Below are 17,723 nucleotides of genomic sequence, written 5' to 3' on the forward strand. Positions count from 1 at the left end.
AGAAAACAATAGAATCTACACAGCTCTCGGTCATCTGTACAAGATACATGACAACACTATATGCATAAATAAACATTTCAGGTATTAGCTCAGGTGCAAAATCATCACTCACTCAATTGGTATCAATTAATTTCTTCAAATCAAATCATTTTCAATAAACTGCAAAAATATGACAGGAAAAATAAGAGTTTTGAGCCTGACGTCACAGTCACCTATACATAGGACAGAAGCTGCACCTCTACGCCAACTCTGGGTTCAAATGAGGACATCGCCCCAAAAAAAAAAAAAAAAAAAAAAAAAAAAAGGTGGGAGAGTATTGAACAGCGGGAGTGGGCGAGACAATACAAGTGAACAGATGGTGGATGACACTTAAAGGGACTGTCAGTGTGGCAGCATGGCAACGCTGGCATGCCTCGTTGGTTAAATTGTAACTAAAATGCACCTGAACCTTTAAAGTGCATCTTTTATGATTCTGCCTGTGCAGCTATCACACTGCTCGTGCAGCCACAGATACAGCGTCCTCCGTGCTGAGGCGTGATACTCGGCACATCACGACTCCAGCCACGGATAATTATAACAATCTCAGTAGAAATGAGCAGAAGAGAGGAAAGAGAGCTGCCGAGCACCTCAACAACTCAAGTCAACAAATTTACATTTATAATCCTATTTATTAGTTCATTATTTGTTTTTTGTTTTATTTTTTTACTGCCCACTCCTGCATACGAGTCAACAGACATGCCAGCGGTTCTGTGACTCTGTAGGCACAGTGGTGCTTAAACATGCTAACTGTTAACACGCTGATGTTTAGTGTTAATCATATTTGCCAGTCAGCCTAGTGTATGTTATCAAGCTAACAGTTACTAATTAGGACTTTAACCACAGTACAGCCGAGGCTGGTGGAATTAGTTCTGGTTCAGGTGCTAAATGAGCGGTTAAGGAATTACTAAGGTTATTACAGTTGATCTTGATTGGTGAAAAAAAAAAAAAAAGGTCTGTACCGGATTTCACAACCGAGTATTATCAGAGGGTGGAAGTAGGAAATCTGCGGCCAGGTTTCCGACAGAGCAGCGTCTCTTCCCCAGGCTGCTTTATCATTTCCCACTTCCTGTTGATGCCCAGACATCTGTTCATCTCTGCCACAGCTCACCACCACAGCTACTACTAGATCTAAAATGTAATATTATTTACTAAAAGCATAACAAAAAAAAAACATCTTGTAAGATGAGAATTCAAAAGCGACGACCGTAGCAGACCAAAGAAGAGATTTTATTGAGCACTTTGTCCATAAAATGTTTACAAAAAAAGACATTCATTAAAAACATGTTCACTTTCTGTCCCTTGACATGTAATAACTTCATATAAAAAGGAACAAAAACATGATATTATTAGGATTAATAAAAATTGGTTATATATGGTTAAAAAAACAAAAACAAAAACAAAGCAATGACCCACATCCTTTCTCTTAATAAATATATACACAATAAGTACTGACATACAAACAGGGATTATATAGAGCCTTTTTTTTTCAGTTGGTATATACAACAATATTTCCATAAAAAAAAATTAAAAAAATCAATTAACATGTATTCTATACTATAGTTATGGCGATAAATGGAGATTTCTTTTCTGAATGTGTCTGAACCTAAATATCATATTGCACTTCCAGAACAGCCTGCACAGACTGCACTAGATATTCATTGACCTATTTCATCAACATTCAGAAAACTAGTCTACAGGGGAAGGGTAGCTGTGTCTTAGCGATATTGTCAATATAGTTAGTGACTATGTAATACTTACAAAGAGGCCATTATTTAAACTGATCTGAGAAAAAGCATCTTTTAAGCCATGTAATTCACAAAAATGGCATCCTAAGCTCAGAAATACTAACATTTCCAGCATGCTACCCTAATTGTATGATGTTTAAAGAAAGTTTTACACACTAAATACTGCAATGTTGTGTAGTATTAAAACACTGAACCACTGTGGCTCCATCAGCAATTTGCTGTCATCTTTTGTGCGCTAACTTTGCAGATTGCAATCGTCAGTGCTATTTAGGAAGGGAAAGATCTGTTTCTCTGAATAAAACTCAAGACTAACAATGATTAAAGCTTGCTGCTTGCATAGCATGAGGTATAGCAGCACTACAATTGCTCTGCAAATTTGAACAAATTTACAAAAGTAGGCACTAATATTTGAGGTGGAGCTCATATTCTCACTAAATACAAAAGTGTCATAACAATCAAACATGTCCTCTGTCGTTAATTCTTATACACAGAAAAGTTTTAAAAATGAATCAAAATGTATAACTTACATCTCTGACCAACAGTGTTGTCTGTTAAGAGCTATGGCTTTTAAATGCCACTTTAAGGACTTCTTAAAAAAAATAGTTTGACAGCACAAACACAACATGATTTCAGTTTCAGATTGAGTCCATAATCACTGCACAGCCAGAAGTGTAAACCTGACAGCTCCGTTGGTCCTCCGCCCCTCTGCTCAGGATAACCCGGGATACCTCCACGTCCCCAATCAGATTTCAGTGAGGGTGAGTTTATACATGCCTCCCAGCTCCTCCATGGTGATCTGGAAGGTGTCTTCGTTGGAGTAGTGTTTGATGATGTTGTCGTCCATGTGGACCAGAATACTGTGAACAAAGAAAAACAAAATCTTTAAAAAAAAAAGATGATTTTAGGACTCTTAAGAGTGAAGGACCAATCAACAGGTGGACATAAATTGATTTAATATTTGTTTCACTCATTCAACATCAAAGGAATAATTTCAGATTTTGGAAAACACACCACCTTATACAGTAAATATAAAGCTGGAGCCAGCAGCTCATTAGCTTAGTTTAGCACAAAGGCTTTCTACCTTGATGCAAATCACTTTATAATTAATTTACCTTCCATTTTTAGATTAGAGTGAGGCCGACCAAGCCTGTGGCTCTGTGGGCCTGTTCTTACAGTTCATGATTGGCAAGAAGGAAGAGCCAGAAAAAAAACATGATTTGATCAACATCGTTATCATTTGCATTTTGAAGGTAAACTGCATTTACCTACAGCCTCATTTGCATATCAGAAGTAAAACAGTTGAGCAAGGCCCTGAGGCAAAGGTTAAAGATGGAGCATAATTTTATTTATTTTGCATTTGTATATGTCCTTCACAGACGTTCAGACACAGAATAAGAATCTTAACATCGGACACTCACCCTTTCTTGCACTTCTTATAGACCTTTCCAACCTTATCCAAAGGCAGCTCATACTTCTCTGAAATCTGGTTAAGAAACAATATTAATCAGCGTTAATATTATAACAGACATTACAAACAAACACACACGCATGAAAACTAATCAGGTCTTGTGTTTAATCATTTCAACACCTGGTTCACCTGTTATATTTTACCTACTCCACTATTCTCTGTAGCCACAGCAACCCTTCTTTTTAAACTTGATGACCCCTAATGTAACCTCTTTGTCACCTTTCACCAGCTGCTTCTCTCGCCCCAGGACGTTTCCACCACTTTGTGTCGTCGTCCTCTCCGCCACCACCCTTTACCATCTCTCTCTTTGACCTTATTGTCCCCGCCTGTCGAACCACCCTCCCCGTTCCCCCCCTCTAATCCACTCCTTTGCTTTATCCCTGTGCCGGTTTCCTGCCACAACTCTCACATAATTGATTAGACTCTCGCTCTCAAGACTGGCTCTCAAGCTGCAGTGTGTGAACACCAATATGAAACAGGAACTTCAATAGAAACCATAACCAAGACAATGAAGCGAGAACAACTTACAGCTTCCACCAGGCCTTTAAGCGTGGGATTCTTCAGCATGAGCGCATCAAACACCTCCTCTGTTTCCCTGCGCACGTACAGCAGCACTGTGTGGTGAAAAACAAGAGAGGAGGCGGTCAGGCGTCAAAGCAAAAGGACGTATGTTCACGGACTGAACACAAACACGACTCTCAGACAAAAGTCACTGGTAGTCATAAAAAGGGTTTATTTGCGTCGGACCAAACAGCTTAACTGCTGCTTTGGTTCGTTTGTGTGGGTTTTTTGGATTTGGGGCTTTACTGCATCTCCATCTCACTTTCAAAGTGGTGAAGCTCAAGCACATCTACACATATGTTTTAATCCAACAGTACATTTTCAGCATTTTAACGAAATATCCAAACTTGAAGAGGTGGTACAGGGCCCAGACAAAGCCCACTGATCATACAACACTGGTAAGGCTATGAAGAGAGACACGTACAAACAGATGGACAGACCTACATCCCATTCACTACACCCAGTCGTCTTAAAATAGATCCTGTTCTGAAGAGATTTTGTTTTTAAACTATTGCAGGAAATTGTGAAATTCATGGACTCTAAAAACCAATCAGATGGAGAACTACACCTTATTTTCAACTAGTTTTCTATGCGCAAGGAGCTCTAACTTGTTTTATCCACTTCTGTGTATGTACTGACACCAAATGTAAAAGAAGTGAGGTAAGTGACAGTGTGATGTTGTTTGGCTTCCAACTGCGATAGTATGCACGGGACATATTTGTCACTGGCACACTGGTCTGGAGCAGTGACGAATAATGACAGACGCCATTTCAAGGAGTCTGTACAACAGATGATTGACAACATCACGCCAAAGCTGCCAAATATCTGACTGGAAAAACACGACAGCTCATGTGGAGAGGTTATACAACTTCTTCCTACACGACAGCTGAATTTGGTTACATTTTGAGAAAATAAAGAGATATATCAGACACGCTTACTGCTGGCTTATGTTGCCTTATATTCAAAAACTTTACTTTCAGTGTTGCAGCACTTTTTAAAGTCAGTGGATCCCAATTTTTGACATGTGGCCCCTCAATATAAAGTCATATCTACTTCTGAGTCCTCGTTACAGGTTGACACCCCAGTGTCAAAAAGAGCTCAAAGACCACCAAAGGAGGATTTTTCTGGCTTTCAAACATGCACTGCAACCCTGGACTCATCTAGTCATGGATTGGACATTCAATGGACTCTAACCTGCCAGCACTCTGGTACAAAGTCCGTGCAATGTCCGACTGTGCCCATGTGTGAATAGATATGGCCGGTGGCCAGAGAATTCACATCGAGTGAGCAGGTGTGTCGATGACGTTTCTGTATGCATTATTTGGTACTGCAGATGTTTTTGGTGACCCCCTAAATTTTTCTTAAGACCCAGTGACACCTCACTGTGGTTTGCTGACTGGTTTAGTATTCATCTGACCAGGTTCAATCAGTTCTCTGTGGTTGGTCTCCAACTTAAAGTCCTGCAGCAGGAACGTGTCTTGCGAGGTCTAGCCTGGCTTTGTGAGGTTAGTGACTTCACAGGTGAATCGTTTGCTTACCGTTTAATATTGTCCTCCTCTAGCAAAAACACATGTATTATTTTCTTTCTTGTTTTTGTTTTTTAAATGCTGCTGTATTTTTATGAATAGAATATAGGGTAAAGGGCACCGGCTTGTTTGCTTGTATGTGTGCACAGAGTGATCAGTGGTATTTTGTTGGGTCAGTGGAGGCCTCAGGCACGTGTGTCTGTTTTGAAAGACCTGGAACAATCACATGACCCAGAGAGTGTGAGTGGGTGTGGGTGTTGGGGAGGGAGGGGGTGTTCAGGGGCTGCGTGCCGTAAACATACATGCATGTGGAGACACTTTAAAACACTAATTTAGCCCCACACTCAAAGGCCCCTAATCAGGCACATGAACAGTCTAAACATTACACACAGTCAACACACATATATATATATTACCTTTCTTTGGTTCATCAGCTCTTGCCATTTTGTTTGGAGGTGAGCTGAACTCATCATCACTGAAGGGTAATCTCTTCATGCCTGAGCTGCAGTGGACACACACAGAGTAATGCTTAAATGGTCTTAACAACCAGCAAACTGGTTATAAAACACAAGCAAGCACACACGCACACACACACACACACACACACACACACACACACACACACACACACACACACACACACACACACACACACACACACACACACACACACACACACACACACACACACACGACACAAAGCCCACGGACATTTCCTAGAAACAGCATATGCATCCCTGTATGCCTTTTAAGGGGAATGTGCAAAAGAGTTCAAACCTAATACAAAGCAAGCGTGAAATCAGGGTTTCAGTGAACTCACCTGTCTTCTCCATCTTCTGCTGAGAAAGGCTGAAAGAGAAACACAGGCACAAAGTCACTCAAATGGATAATATAAGTTAATAACCAACCATATACAGTATGAGAGACTACTTTGAAATGGAAGAGTATGAGTAATAGATGTTGAATAACTGGCTATCAAATATCTATGATGATATCTGACATTGAAAAAGACTCATGTACTTATGAATATGATTGTGACTGATATCCTGCAATGGAAAAGCTGCAGTTGTAACTCTGCATGGTATCTGCTAAATCAGTCAAGTAGGTCAAAGGCAAAGTCGACATCCAAGTACAAATGGTTCCCAGTGTTAACTCATTTATTCTTCCTCTATCACGAGAACCGGACCTGTCCGAGGAGAAACAGTGAAGTGCAGGTCTGGACTCTGGGTCACAGGTTTCCTTTGGAGCTTCACAAGATTATTTATAGGATAGTCTGATCAGACTTAGTGTTGTTTTTCATATGAAATACAGAATACTTTTAAACACAGTGGGGCTGCGGCTCCCAAATATTTTCACTACTTTGTTGTTGTAATTTGCTGGTTTTTTCCCATTGACTTGTCAATTTGCCAAAAGAATGTTAGAAAATTGTCTAAAATGTTTCAAACACTGCAAGGTTATGTCTTCAAATTTGTTTTACTTAAGAAATGGTTTAAACCAAAGATATGATTTATTGTCACGTATGACAAAGAAGCAGAACCTAGCGTTTGCGATGCTGCAACTAATGGAAATTGAGCATTTTTGCTTAAAAAAAAAAAAAAAGGATCCAAATAGCAAATAGATTCATTGATGAAAGTCCAACTCATTTTTTTTTTTTTTTTTTTTCTTTAAAAGCTGCTGTTTTTTTAGCCTTTTGCCCTGTAACTATTGATTTCAGGTATGGCTGTTAATAGAATTCTATTATGAGAGGAAAGCCAGTAAACCCAGAGTTTATCAGAAACCGATAGCACGGCCACAGAGAGTTCATATAGGTTCAATGTTACCAGAAATAACCTCCTTTCCCTCCCTCAGACTGAAATGAATGCAGGAACACAGAACAGGAGAAAGAGCACTTCTTTTTTAATTTTATTTTGGTCATTTGCTGTCACTTCTCCTGATCTGACCAGACGAGTAGTCAAATTTCTTAGTGGACAAAACCATTTCTGTGGAATCATTTTCACCAGAAATAAAAGAGCTCATCTTACTCTTCACTGAAAACCCATAAGACTCAAATAAACTGTGTGCAGGTCAGGTGTGCACAAACCTCTGCAAGAACCATGTGACGTGGTCACTCTGGCTGGAAGAAGCAAAGCTCAGAGTCCAGTCACAGAGGACAGGCGTTACTGCTGCTTAAAACTGATAAAAAAAAACCAGACAAACTGGATTTTTTTCCCCATCCGTACGTGTATCGTTATCCATTTCCTTTCTGCAACATACCACATCCACAAATCAATAAGAAAACCTTTCCTCCTCTCCCTGTCTCCAAATCATTTATTCCCTTTCCCCAGAACATATGAACACAGGAACTGTTGTGGTTGTACAGGTACTATGTTCTGCATCCCCCGGTTTATTTCGAGTCACGGGTAAATGATTTAACACAAGTAAGCGGTCTGAAAGCCAGCCATCAGTATGTAGGATTCCTTTTCAAAGCTTGCAACTAGAACTGTCTGTTCCTGCCAACTAGCAAGCATGCAGGTCACCTCGACCCAGCTGGCAGATGAGTGGGCGGAAGCCTCTCAACAAACTGTTTACGGACCACCTAAGATGCTACGAATGCACACAAGTGGAGCAAAAATTCATGTTTGGAAATGTCTTCAAAGGCAGGTTATTCCACTCCGACCTAAACAGTGCTGGAGGAATGAGATGCTTGTGTCTGTTGTTTGGCACTCACATGGCGCTGGAACGTAGCGAAGTGAATGTCGGGGATGAAAAGGACGGGCTGGGTCTCGATGTCGGTCATCATCTTGAAGATGGTCATGTCGTTGCGTTTCTGAAGGATTGCGGGCATTTTCACATCCGCAACTGGGAGGAAGAAAAGAAAAAAAAAAGCACAGCAGGAAGCATCTTATTAAAAGTGTATTCATGATGGCGGACAAAGTCAAAGTCTTCAAACCTCCCTTAAAACATTTTTATAGCCATTTCAAGTCAGCACAACAAGCAGTAAACACAGCACGGAGATATTATCACCTCATAAAGCTGCTAGAGTAAATATGTTCGTTTACATCAAACACAGAGGAACATTTTATGGGCAGCGATCAAATATGAAGACAACATTCAGACTGCTCTCTTGGTTTCCAGTGACTCCTGATTGATATTGGCTCTTAAACTGTTCTACTATATTTATGCTTGTTGCTGCTAACTTTCGGCTGTTGGCCTCCAGTGGATTTATTAACCATTTATTAATGTATGTATTTTTTTTGCTGATTATGGCACCTCGCTGCGGCTGGAAATGGGGCGCGCAAAAGCATTGAGAGCGGACCATAACAGGAAAAAGTTTAAGTGTTGGCCCTGAAACCAAAACAATGAGCCGAAAAAAAAGCTAAAACGCCCTATAGAGCTGAGAACAACTGTAGAGTCGGGTGATAGTTGTCGGTAGGTTTGTAACTACAAGTCCTGAACCACATACAAGTTCTCAGTTGACTCATTGTTTATATCAAAATAATAATTAGTACATTAGCGGCAGGCAGGCGTTTCCGATATTTTATGTCTGAACTTGTCATGACTGTGCTGTTTGATTACTTTTTATGAAGTGTGATGGAGCTTTTCCCTGCTGTATGTTCAGATAAATGCTTTTATCGCTGCAATAATTCCTGAATTCCTGAACCTACAGCACTCATTTTAGTAGTTCGGGTCCCCCTGCTTGTGACTTTCTTACAACTTAAAAGTGACTTACAACTCAGGCCAGGGTTGAGTTCGTTCACCTTCCCTTTCCGGCGCGACTGCTTCCTCTCCTCATCGCGGATCTTCCTCTCTGCCCCCTTGTCACAGAAGACTTTGATCTGGCAGTAGGCGCGGTGGATGGGCTTGTTGCTGCGGTTGTTGTAGCTGTACGTGTCGATCTGCAGGTTCAGAGGGAGACCTTTCACCCCCTTCTGAGAGGAGAAGTCTGTGCTCAGACAGTTGACAGAGATGAAGATCTGCGGGGGAGAGAGAGGAGGGGACAGTGAAGACGAGCCAAGAAAAAAAAGAGAAGGAAACGGACCGACAGATGTGCAACTTCCACTCTCAAAAGTTGAAGCAACTACAACTGAGAGCAGTAGTTTTACTCTGATTACTTTAGCACTCCTGTGAGTGTCACAAACGGGTGGAGGCCGTTGTTGTGCAGCAGGTGCCTCAGACTGCATTCAGTGTTCTGTGTTGCCCTCTTTTGGCCGGCTTTAGTCATCACATGCTCATTTTATTTTCCTTTGTCCTCTTGTTGCTTGGACTGAAAACAGCTTTTCATCACTGCATTTACATAACATGTCACAATAATAACACCTAATAGAGAAGATATCACTAATTATATTTTGAATAAACCAATCTTTGGGAATGTTTTTGTGTATTCATGCATCGCATGATTACAGTGTATTTAAAAATTAGATTACATATTTAATGATAGAGTTTTTAGCCCCGTGAGGTGCATTTAACGCAACTTATTGCATTATTACTGCCAGAGCACAAAAAAAAAAATATATATATATACACTGCGTTGCAATCACCTCGACGGCAAACCACACATATGCAATCGTGCTGTCTCGCACGACCGCACGCACGCACGCACGCACGCACGCACACACACACACACACACACACACACACACTTTTCTCACCCCAACTCACCCAACCAGCACAACTAAATGCCAGACCCTGAGCCTAACCTCATTTTGAGCTGAAACCTGCAACCAAAACAGAAAGTGATGACCAGATAAAATGTCACTCCCCAATTCTCAAACTCAAATCCATCCTCTCAAACACACAGACATCTAAGTACACACACACATATTCAACTGTAATCTAACACGAAATGACAACACACAAGGATGAACATCCTATGGACACAGGCCTCGAGTCATGAGACAGTTAGACCCACATCCTGGTGTGTGTGTGTGTGTGTGTGTGTGTGTGTGTGTGTGTGTGTGTGTGTGTGTGTGTGTGTGTGTGTGTGTGTGTGTGTGTGTGTGTGTGTGCGCGCGCGCGTGCAAAAGAGGTCTGTGCATGTGACTGTTTATGCAAACTGTAGCTTGCAGAAGACTTCCAGAAAGTGCTGGTGATGAGCCGCAGCACCATGTTGTCTCTTTGTCTGTTTGCTGGCTTGTCAGCCGTCTTCTATCTCCGACTGAGAGCGGAGCAGTGACAGAGGGCAGCATGGGCCTTCGACAACAAAGATAAAAACCCCGAGCTCCTCCTTCCTCATCGCCTTTCCTAGTTTCCTCATTCCTCTGCTCTTTGTTGCTCCCGTTTGATGCAAAGAAATACCTCAACATGCAGCATCACAATAGAGGTGACAGACAGACAGGCAGGTCAGACCAGTCAAGAAAAACTCACGCACGCCTCCGTGTTTCTACGCAACTCGACGGCATCCTCCCTTTTAAGCCGCAATTTTATTTAACGAGGAGTCACCGCCTGAAACCGTTACTGTCGTCTGTGATAAAACAAAAGAGGGGTTGGTGTTGGCCATATTAAAAGCTCAAAACAAGGAAGTGCATGGAAACCGTGGATCACCAGTGACCATGTAAACCAAATATTGTTTTTACATGGACACTGAAGGGCAAACAGCAGCCTTCACGTATGTTTAAATGAAAATCAGCCATGTCGTGAATACTAGCAGCAGTGTCATGACTGAGGAGCGTGTCAGTCAGTCTGTGGAGCTGCGTATGAAAGCATGCGGATGTTTATCTCAGTGTCTTACTTTGGCTTCCTCATTGGTGTCCCAGGTGAAGGAAATGGCGTTGTAGGAAATCTCCTCGATGTTGGCAATGGTGTTGAAGCTCTCCTTGTAGTCAGCTGGAGCAACAAAGGGCAGTTTATTGATGAATTAAAAGGTTATATATCGTGATGTGTAAAACTTCAAAGTATCAGATGGATATTAACTGCGTAAAAATCAGTCAGAAACAAAGTCAACCCTAAAAGTCTCATCTGTCACACCAGCAGTGTTTCAGGACTGTCTCCTAATCTTTATTTTTTTTCATTTTTTTTCATTTAATAGTGAGCTTAAACATGAAAAATTGCTGTTGGAAGTTCTTACCGATATCAAGACACCTCTGTTTAGCCGTGTGCTGTCTGGAGTGCCAGTACTTCCAGTGTTTCAGCTGATCATCTCTGCACTTCTCCTCTCCAAAGACCACCATCACCACACTCTGACAATTCAGTAAAACACACACACACACACACATGATGACATCCTAATATGTTATAAAAAAAATTAAAAAAAACAAAAAACAATTAATGTTAGATTTATGTCAATAATACAAAAATATAATTTTTTTTTAGGTGCATTTGTTTCTCTTACCCTGACTTTGGTGATGGGTTGCTGCATGCCCTTGTTGTCAACCTCCCTGAGGGTGATCGGGTAAAATTGGCCCTTGTTCAGGTACGTCATCGTCCCGTCACCCGTCTTCTGTCGCAGAGACTTGGAAGCCTCGAGTGTGTACTCGAAATTATTCCTGAAGTACAGAGAAATAAGGGTCTATCAATATCTAAAATAATCAAGTACAATTTCTACACTGAAAAACATGCTCTCTTTTCCGTAGAGGTTGATATTTTGGTTCGATTCTAAGACATTGAATTTACTGCATTTCAAGTTTGAGTCAGCACAGAAATAAAGCACCGAGGTAAAAGTTGATGGTACTTAATGGGCTTCGCTTCGCAGCTTTATCGCGACCCGAAATCAGTGCGTTGTCGGAGCGAGGCTGCAGAGGGCCCGCGTGTGCAGACGGTTGTCTTTAACCCGGTCGGGAGTCTGGTGTCTCCCATGTGACTGAGATGAATGAAGCCATTCTGCTGGTGTTGTGTCAAAAGCTGAATGGCGGTGTGGCGGTGGAGGCTGGACGGCAGGCCGGTGGCAGCGCGACTTACCCTGGCACGGTGTTAAAGTGAGTGTAGTCCTCGGGCGTCATGGAGGCCATACGTAACTGGAGATCTCCTGGGAAGGAAAACACCTGTGGAGCACAGAGAGAGAGAGAGAGAGAGAGACAGCGTGTGAAGTAAAGGAAAAAGAGGATATCAAACTGCTAGTCTGCTTTAATTTGACGTGATTTATTTTCAATGACTCTTCCAGTAATTAACAAGATGACTAATCAGTATTCTAATCTAGTGCCCCTTCGCTTCTGTTATAACAGTTTGTATTATTAATTTGTGCTTGCCATCCATCCCCCTTTTGTTTTTGTTAAAAAAAAATGGCTCCGTTGCTAACCCCCACCCCTCCTGTACGGGGATTTTGTTGGGTTACGCTTTTCTGAGGTAATTCCCCTTCAGGTTAAAAACAGAAAGAGGAGAGAGAAAAGGCTTCCGCCATTGTAGGAGGAAAGTACAGCACTTTATTGTGTTGGTGAGACAATGGCATAATAACACACTGGCCACTATTTTGGCATGTTCAAATAAAACCAGGGAAGGCTGAGCCCACCGCTGGCTCCATGGGATCAGGTGAATATCCTATTGTCTGATGGGAGAGATCTGAGAGAGGAGAGAAGTGGAAAGCGGAGGAAAGGAAGAGGGGGGGTGTTGTAGGGAGAGCATTAGCAGGGTTTAGAAAGAGGGGGACCGAAACACTCACCTCCTGGGAACCATCCTTAAAACTCTCAGGGAAAGTGGAGTCGGGGGGCGTGCGGGACTGGGTGCTGGGGCTGAACTGGACCGCGTTGTGGGTGAGATGGCGGTCGTAGACGCCCACATGGCTGTCGGTTTCGGTGCAGTTGTTTGGCACGCTCACAGAGAAGCCGTGCGTCGGCCCCTCGGTCTTGACAGGTGGGTAGTTTGGCACGGCGGCGATGGAAACGGTGACAGTCGTGTCTGAACAAACAACAATGAGTAAATCACAATGGGGTTTTCTGCCGGTTAACAGCTTGAATCCGTTACTGAATGTGAACAGACCTGGTGAAGGGAAGTGGGACCTCTTGTCCTGGGACAGCTGAAGAATATTGAAGGGGGCCTTGAGGACCTGGATCCTGTTTTCCATACCGGCTTCCTGGAGTGGAACTAAAGAGTGTCCCGCATGGATAGGGTGCCTGCGTCAAAGAAGAAGAAAAAAAAAAAAAAAACAGCACATACATACATCACCCTGGATTAGAAATATTGTTTGGGATTCTGCTTTCATGTGGCACAAACTACTTAACATCTCTTATTTATGTCTACAGTGTAGAAAGAGCCCTGCTGGCCAAACTAACGTCAAAAGCGCATCCATCCAGTCAGGATCTATATTCTTCATAACATCGATCATATATGTTTTACTCTTTACTATATTTTATTTAATGTTTATTTGATAGTTTTAACTTCATATTTTTAAGGGTGTATTTGTGATGTGTGTTTTTAATTTGTGTTTTTGTGTGTTTCAGTGCTACATTACTGATGAAGCGATCCACTGATCAACCCGATGCAGTATTTTCACACTAATCTTGAATTCACAAATGTTTTGAATGGAATGACTCTTCAAGTCTCCCCTTTGAGACTTTACAGCTTTATTTGTGGTTTTTTTTTTTACGACACCCATAAATTATTTATTTTTGTGTTGCTTGATTGTGTGACCGTAAATGGTTTTTTTTTTATTCTCGGGTCTCTCTTGAAAAAGAAATCCCGATCTCCGTGAAGGTACCTTATTTAAATGAAGTGAGAAAAACCTTTTGAACTGTGTTTTAACTTCAACTGAAGAGCAAATCTAAAAGGTGAAACTCCACAGTTGTGTTCAAACTGAAAACAGGGCTAATGCATGAAAATGCATTGTGTGACGAGCAGGAAAAAAGCAGGTACACCCCTAAGGGTAAAGGTGTGTGCAGTTTAAAATATAATTTTATATTCAGAAAATGGAAAAGAGCTTGATTTTCTCTTTTCTTTTCATGCTGCCCTCTGCTGCGCTTTTATTTTTAAAGGTGTGTGTGTGTGTGTGTGTGTGTGTGTGTGTGTGTGTGTGTGTGTGTGTGTGTGTGTGTGTGTGTGTGTGTGTGTGTGTGTGTGTGTGTGTGTGTGTGTGTGTGTGTGTGTGTGTGTGTGTGTATTAGGAGATGACTGCCGCTTACCTTTTGTTGGGATCCACATCAGAGACCAGTGTGTCTGTCTTGGCCTGGTGTATTGTTCTCTTTTCCCTGGGCACCTGTAAGCGAGGGTAAACACAGCCGCTCAGCGTCTGACCACATCACATCCAACAACCCGGGTCATCCTGCTGTCTATATGGGCAGCTAGATCAGTTACATGACATATGCTCTGCCTCACAGATGTTGCTTCGTGGTCGGCTGTCACCACGAAGGAGGATCATCTCGGCAAAGTGTGTACAAATCTGCAAACTGAATCCCCCCCGCGCCCCCCAGCGTGTGATGGTGCACTTCTTTCTAATTGCTCAGCAGAGTTGGAGAAACTTTCCTCCGCGAGGTCATGAAATTCCTTTTTAATACCTTGTAGTAGTCATAGAGCAGGCCGAGAGCTGCGGCGCTGTCTTCGTCTCCGTTTATGCTCATCATGGCCTTGGTGGCAGCGGTCAGCGGGTTCTCCAGGAACGACTTCCAGGCTTCATCTTCTGTGGTGAAGGAGCGACGCTGGCTGGCATAACCCGGCTCGTTCTGGAGAACCAAGACGGCACGCTTACTGCAAAAGGGGAGTGTTTATTTTAGTGATTGTGTAAGAATCTATTAATGAGACGTTAAGTGTTTATTTTAAGGCAGAGCTACGTCCACTTCAAAGTCTTTATAATGAAATTATTGAAAGCAGTTGGAGGCCAAAGCTGTCGATAGGACTCGAGACCTGACATAAACGTTGGGGTTAATAACTCCTTTTAACAGTTTAACAGACTGATTCTTGAAACCGATATAAGTTCACCGAGCTTAAGACCTAAAATCACGGCCTCGTTCAAAACGGACAAACAGGTTATAAGAGTGAGTGATCAACCACATAGATGTTCTTTATCTGCAGGACCTGTTGTTCAGGCTTTCCAGTGATTGTGCAACAAATCTCAGCCATCGAACCGAAGACGCGTCTCGAGAAAAAGATGCTCCATAGGCTCGTCCAGTGTGACGACTCCAGTTCGGGGATCCCTCATTGGTTGAAAAGCTTACCGCAAGTGACGCACCTGACCTTTTGGCATTCCTGTGTCTTAACAGCTCTGTGCTGCTGTTACTTGTGAGCGAAAAAATAATCACGAGTTTTGATGCACAGTCACCGCCTACATGTTGTTTTTTTCCTCCTCTTCCTCTTTCATCTCGGAGTGATTGTGTTGTAAACAGGACTGAGTTGGACTACAAATTTTAAGTGTTTATATCAGGTTCTTTAAGCCCGTGAACATGACCACTACATCTAAAAGGAAATGAAAATACAGCACTCAGTTTCTACCTGGGTGAAATAGCCAATGTTCCTGCAACATTTAGACTGAAGTTGCCTGTTTACAGTAAATTTAAATGTTTGCACAGCTTCTGTTTACTTAGCAGTGTTAAGCCTAATGACTAGAACAAAGTCAAGTCATTAATGGAGCTCTTGTTATTTAGCCCCCCCTCCGACCACCTTGTATTACATCCTCAGTCACCCAGCCACCAAATCCACCGTCTGATTTTCTTTCACAACAAATTATGAAGTGTAAACGGACTGGCTCAGTTCCCATGTGGAGTATCTACAACAAATACAGCTTTTTGTCTCAATGGTCAGAGCAAAGTGATAATTAGTAATCCTATATCTGATTGTGCTATTCATAAAACGCAACCTGATAAAGATCCATTATTTACTGGCAATAAACCTCCAAGGTAATACAATCCATAACTAAAACAAACAAACTACAACATTTTTTTTGTTTTTTTTAGACAGAAATTATAATTATTTCAGTAGTAGAAAATAAAGTCAGAAAGGCAGCATGACACTCTTCTCACTTTTAATGTAAAACAAAACAAACGCCAATATGTTTTTCTGCATGGACATCGAGATAAGAGTGAACTTATTTCTCTAACTTTTGACCTGCTGATTTGACAAAACATCTGAGTCGTGGATAGTAAAATCCACGAAAACCTCACAGCCCCGTGCTTGCTTACATTGTTAGTAGTCGGGCCAACGCCTAACAGGTGTACAATTTCACTCCTCTCAAACTCTCCTTGTCTTTGCCCTCAAAAAAGCATACAGAATATAGACTACTCATCTCTCAGTGAAATATTTGTCACCATAAAATATGTTTAATTTAAAAAAAAATAATAATAATTTTTTTAATTAGTTTTAGCGGAGTTACTTATCAAAACTCTCCAACCATCTAGAGAGACAGTTTTCTTTGGCTGACAGCTCACTGCTCATGATCATGTTTATTTCCTGAACAAACATGATTAAGACTATCCACATTACTGTAAGAGCTTAAAGCAAAATCAAACACTAAACCGCCCCTCTCTATCACGGGACTGTTTTTTTTTTTTTTTTTAATAATTTCTAACCGGCGCCTCTGCTCGCACGACAGGTGGAGAGGCACCTGTACAGGCTTGAACATGACAGGTGAAATAAGCGGAGTTACACCATGGGAAACTATGAGATACCATCAGCTCCCAGCTTGGCAGTCGTGTCTCGGAGTAAACTTACCCATAAAGAGCAGCAATAATGATAACAATTCTAAAATAATGTTTAAATGCAAATATCGGAACATGTTTTTGTTTTTTTTTGTTTTTTTTTAAATAGCGGGCAGCAGCTGCAGGTCAGAGGTGGACCACAGTCGGAACCATGCTTTTAAAAATCCGTCTGTGCCATGAACTCAGGAAAAAGTGCAAAAACAATGTGATAAAAAATAATTGGAGTAACTATTACAAGCTTATAGTGTCAAGGTGCTCGTGGTGCATCCTAAAAGTGAAGAGTCAGGACAACTTACTTGTCATGCTCCTGTGACATCTCGTTCGGTCGAACTGGACTTTCTAGTTGGTACTGAAAATCCGATCCGTCTTCTTTACTGTGAAAAACTCCGCCACTAACACTGGATGAGGGCCGCGGCAACAAACAACGGTTCCCCGACTGAGAGAACGGGTTTTGTAGGCTTTTCTCGCTTTTTGGACGCAATGCTGAGAAATTAAGGCCGGTTTTACCTGCGACAAGGCCGCGGATTGGATTACAGGTGCCTGGGGGGGCGGGGCCTCCGTGTCAATAAACCTCTCTGAGGTCGTGATTGGTTCACCCACTGGCCTACCTGCAGCTTTGGAGGGACTCAGGGTGAACTAGTGGAAGAACAGGGTTTAATAACGAAGATTTTTATCACGGCGGGTTCATGATTGGAAAAAAATACATGAAAATACTTCAAAACAAACACATAAATATTCACAACTTATCTTATGAATAGAGTATTTGAATGCAATGATTGATGACTGCATTACTTCCCCAAAATGTTGTCATTTACTCTCATGTAAGTAAGAACATGAGAGATTGTTGTGGCTC

The 17,723-nt window shown here is 41.8% G+C and overlaps 1 protein-coding gene across 1 annotated transcript; it reads right to left on the reverse strand.

Moving 5' to 3' along the window:
- Window positions 1-1,247: 1,247 nt before the first annotated feature.
- grhl1 (grainyhead-like transcription factor 1) lies at window positions 1,248-17,311 on the reverse strand. The gene is made up of 16 exons (XM_069718182.1): window positions 17,167-17,311; window positions 14,738-14,927; window positions 14,366-14,439; window positions 13,227-13,360; window positions 12,910-13,145; window positions 12,213-12,295; window positions 11,647-11,800; window positions 11,383-11,494; window positions 11,047-11,141; window positions 9,049-9,292; window positions 8,047-8,177; window positions 6,160-6,188; window positions 5,756-5,841; window positions 3,781-3,866; window positions 3,203-3,267; window positions 1,248-2,641 (listed from the first exon to the last, which is right to left on the reverse strand). The coding sequence occupies exons 1-16, from the start codon at window positions 17,184-17,186 to the stop codon at window positions 2,527-2,529; spliced, it is 1,854 nt and encodes a 617-aa protein (XP_069574283.1). The 5' UTR covers window positions 17,187-17,311; the 3' UTR covers window positions 1,248-2,526.
- Window positions 17,312-17,723: the final 412 nt, after the last annotated feature.

Source organism: Brachyistius frenatus, unplaced genomic scaffold (assembly GCF_029030835.1).
Source record: "Brachyistius frenatus isolate BFR_SWC_R1_liver_20210118 unplaced genomic scaffold, ASM2903083v1 Contig_187, whole genome shotgun sequence".
NCBI lineage: Eukaryota > Metazoa > Chordata > Actinopteri > Embiotocidae > Brachyistius > Brachyistius frenatus.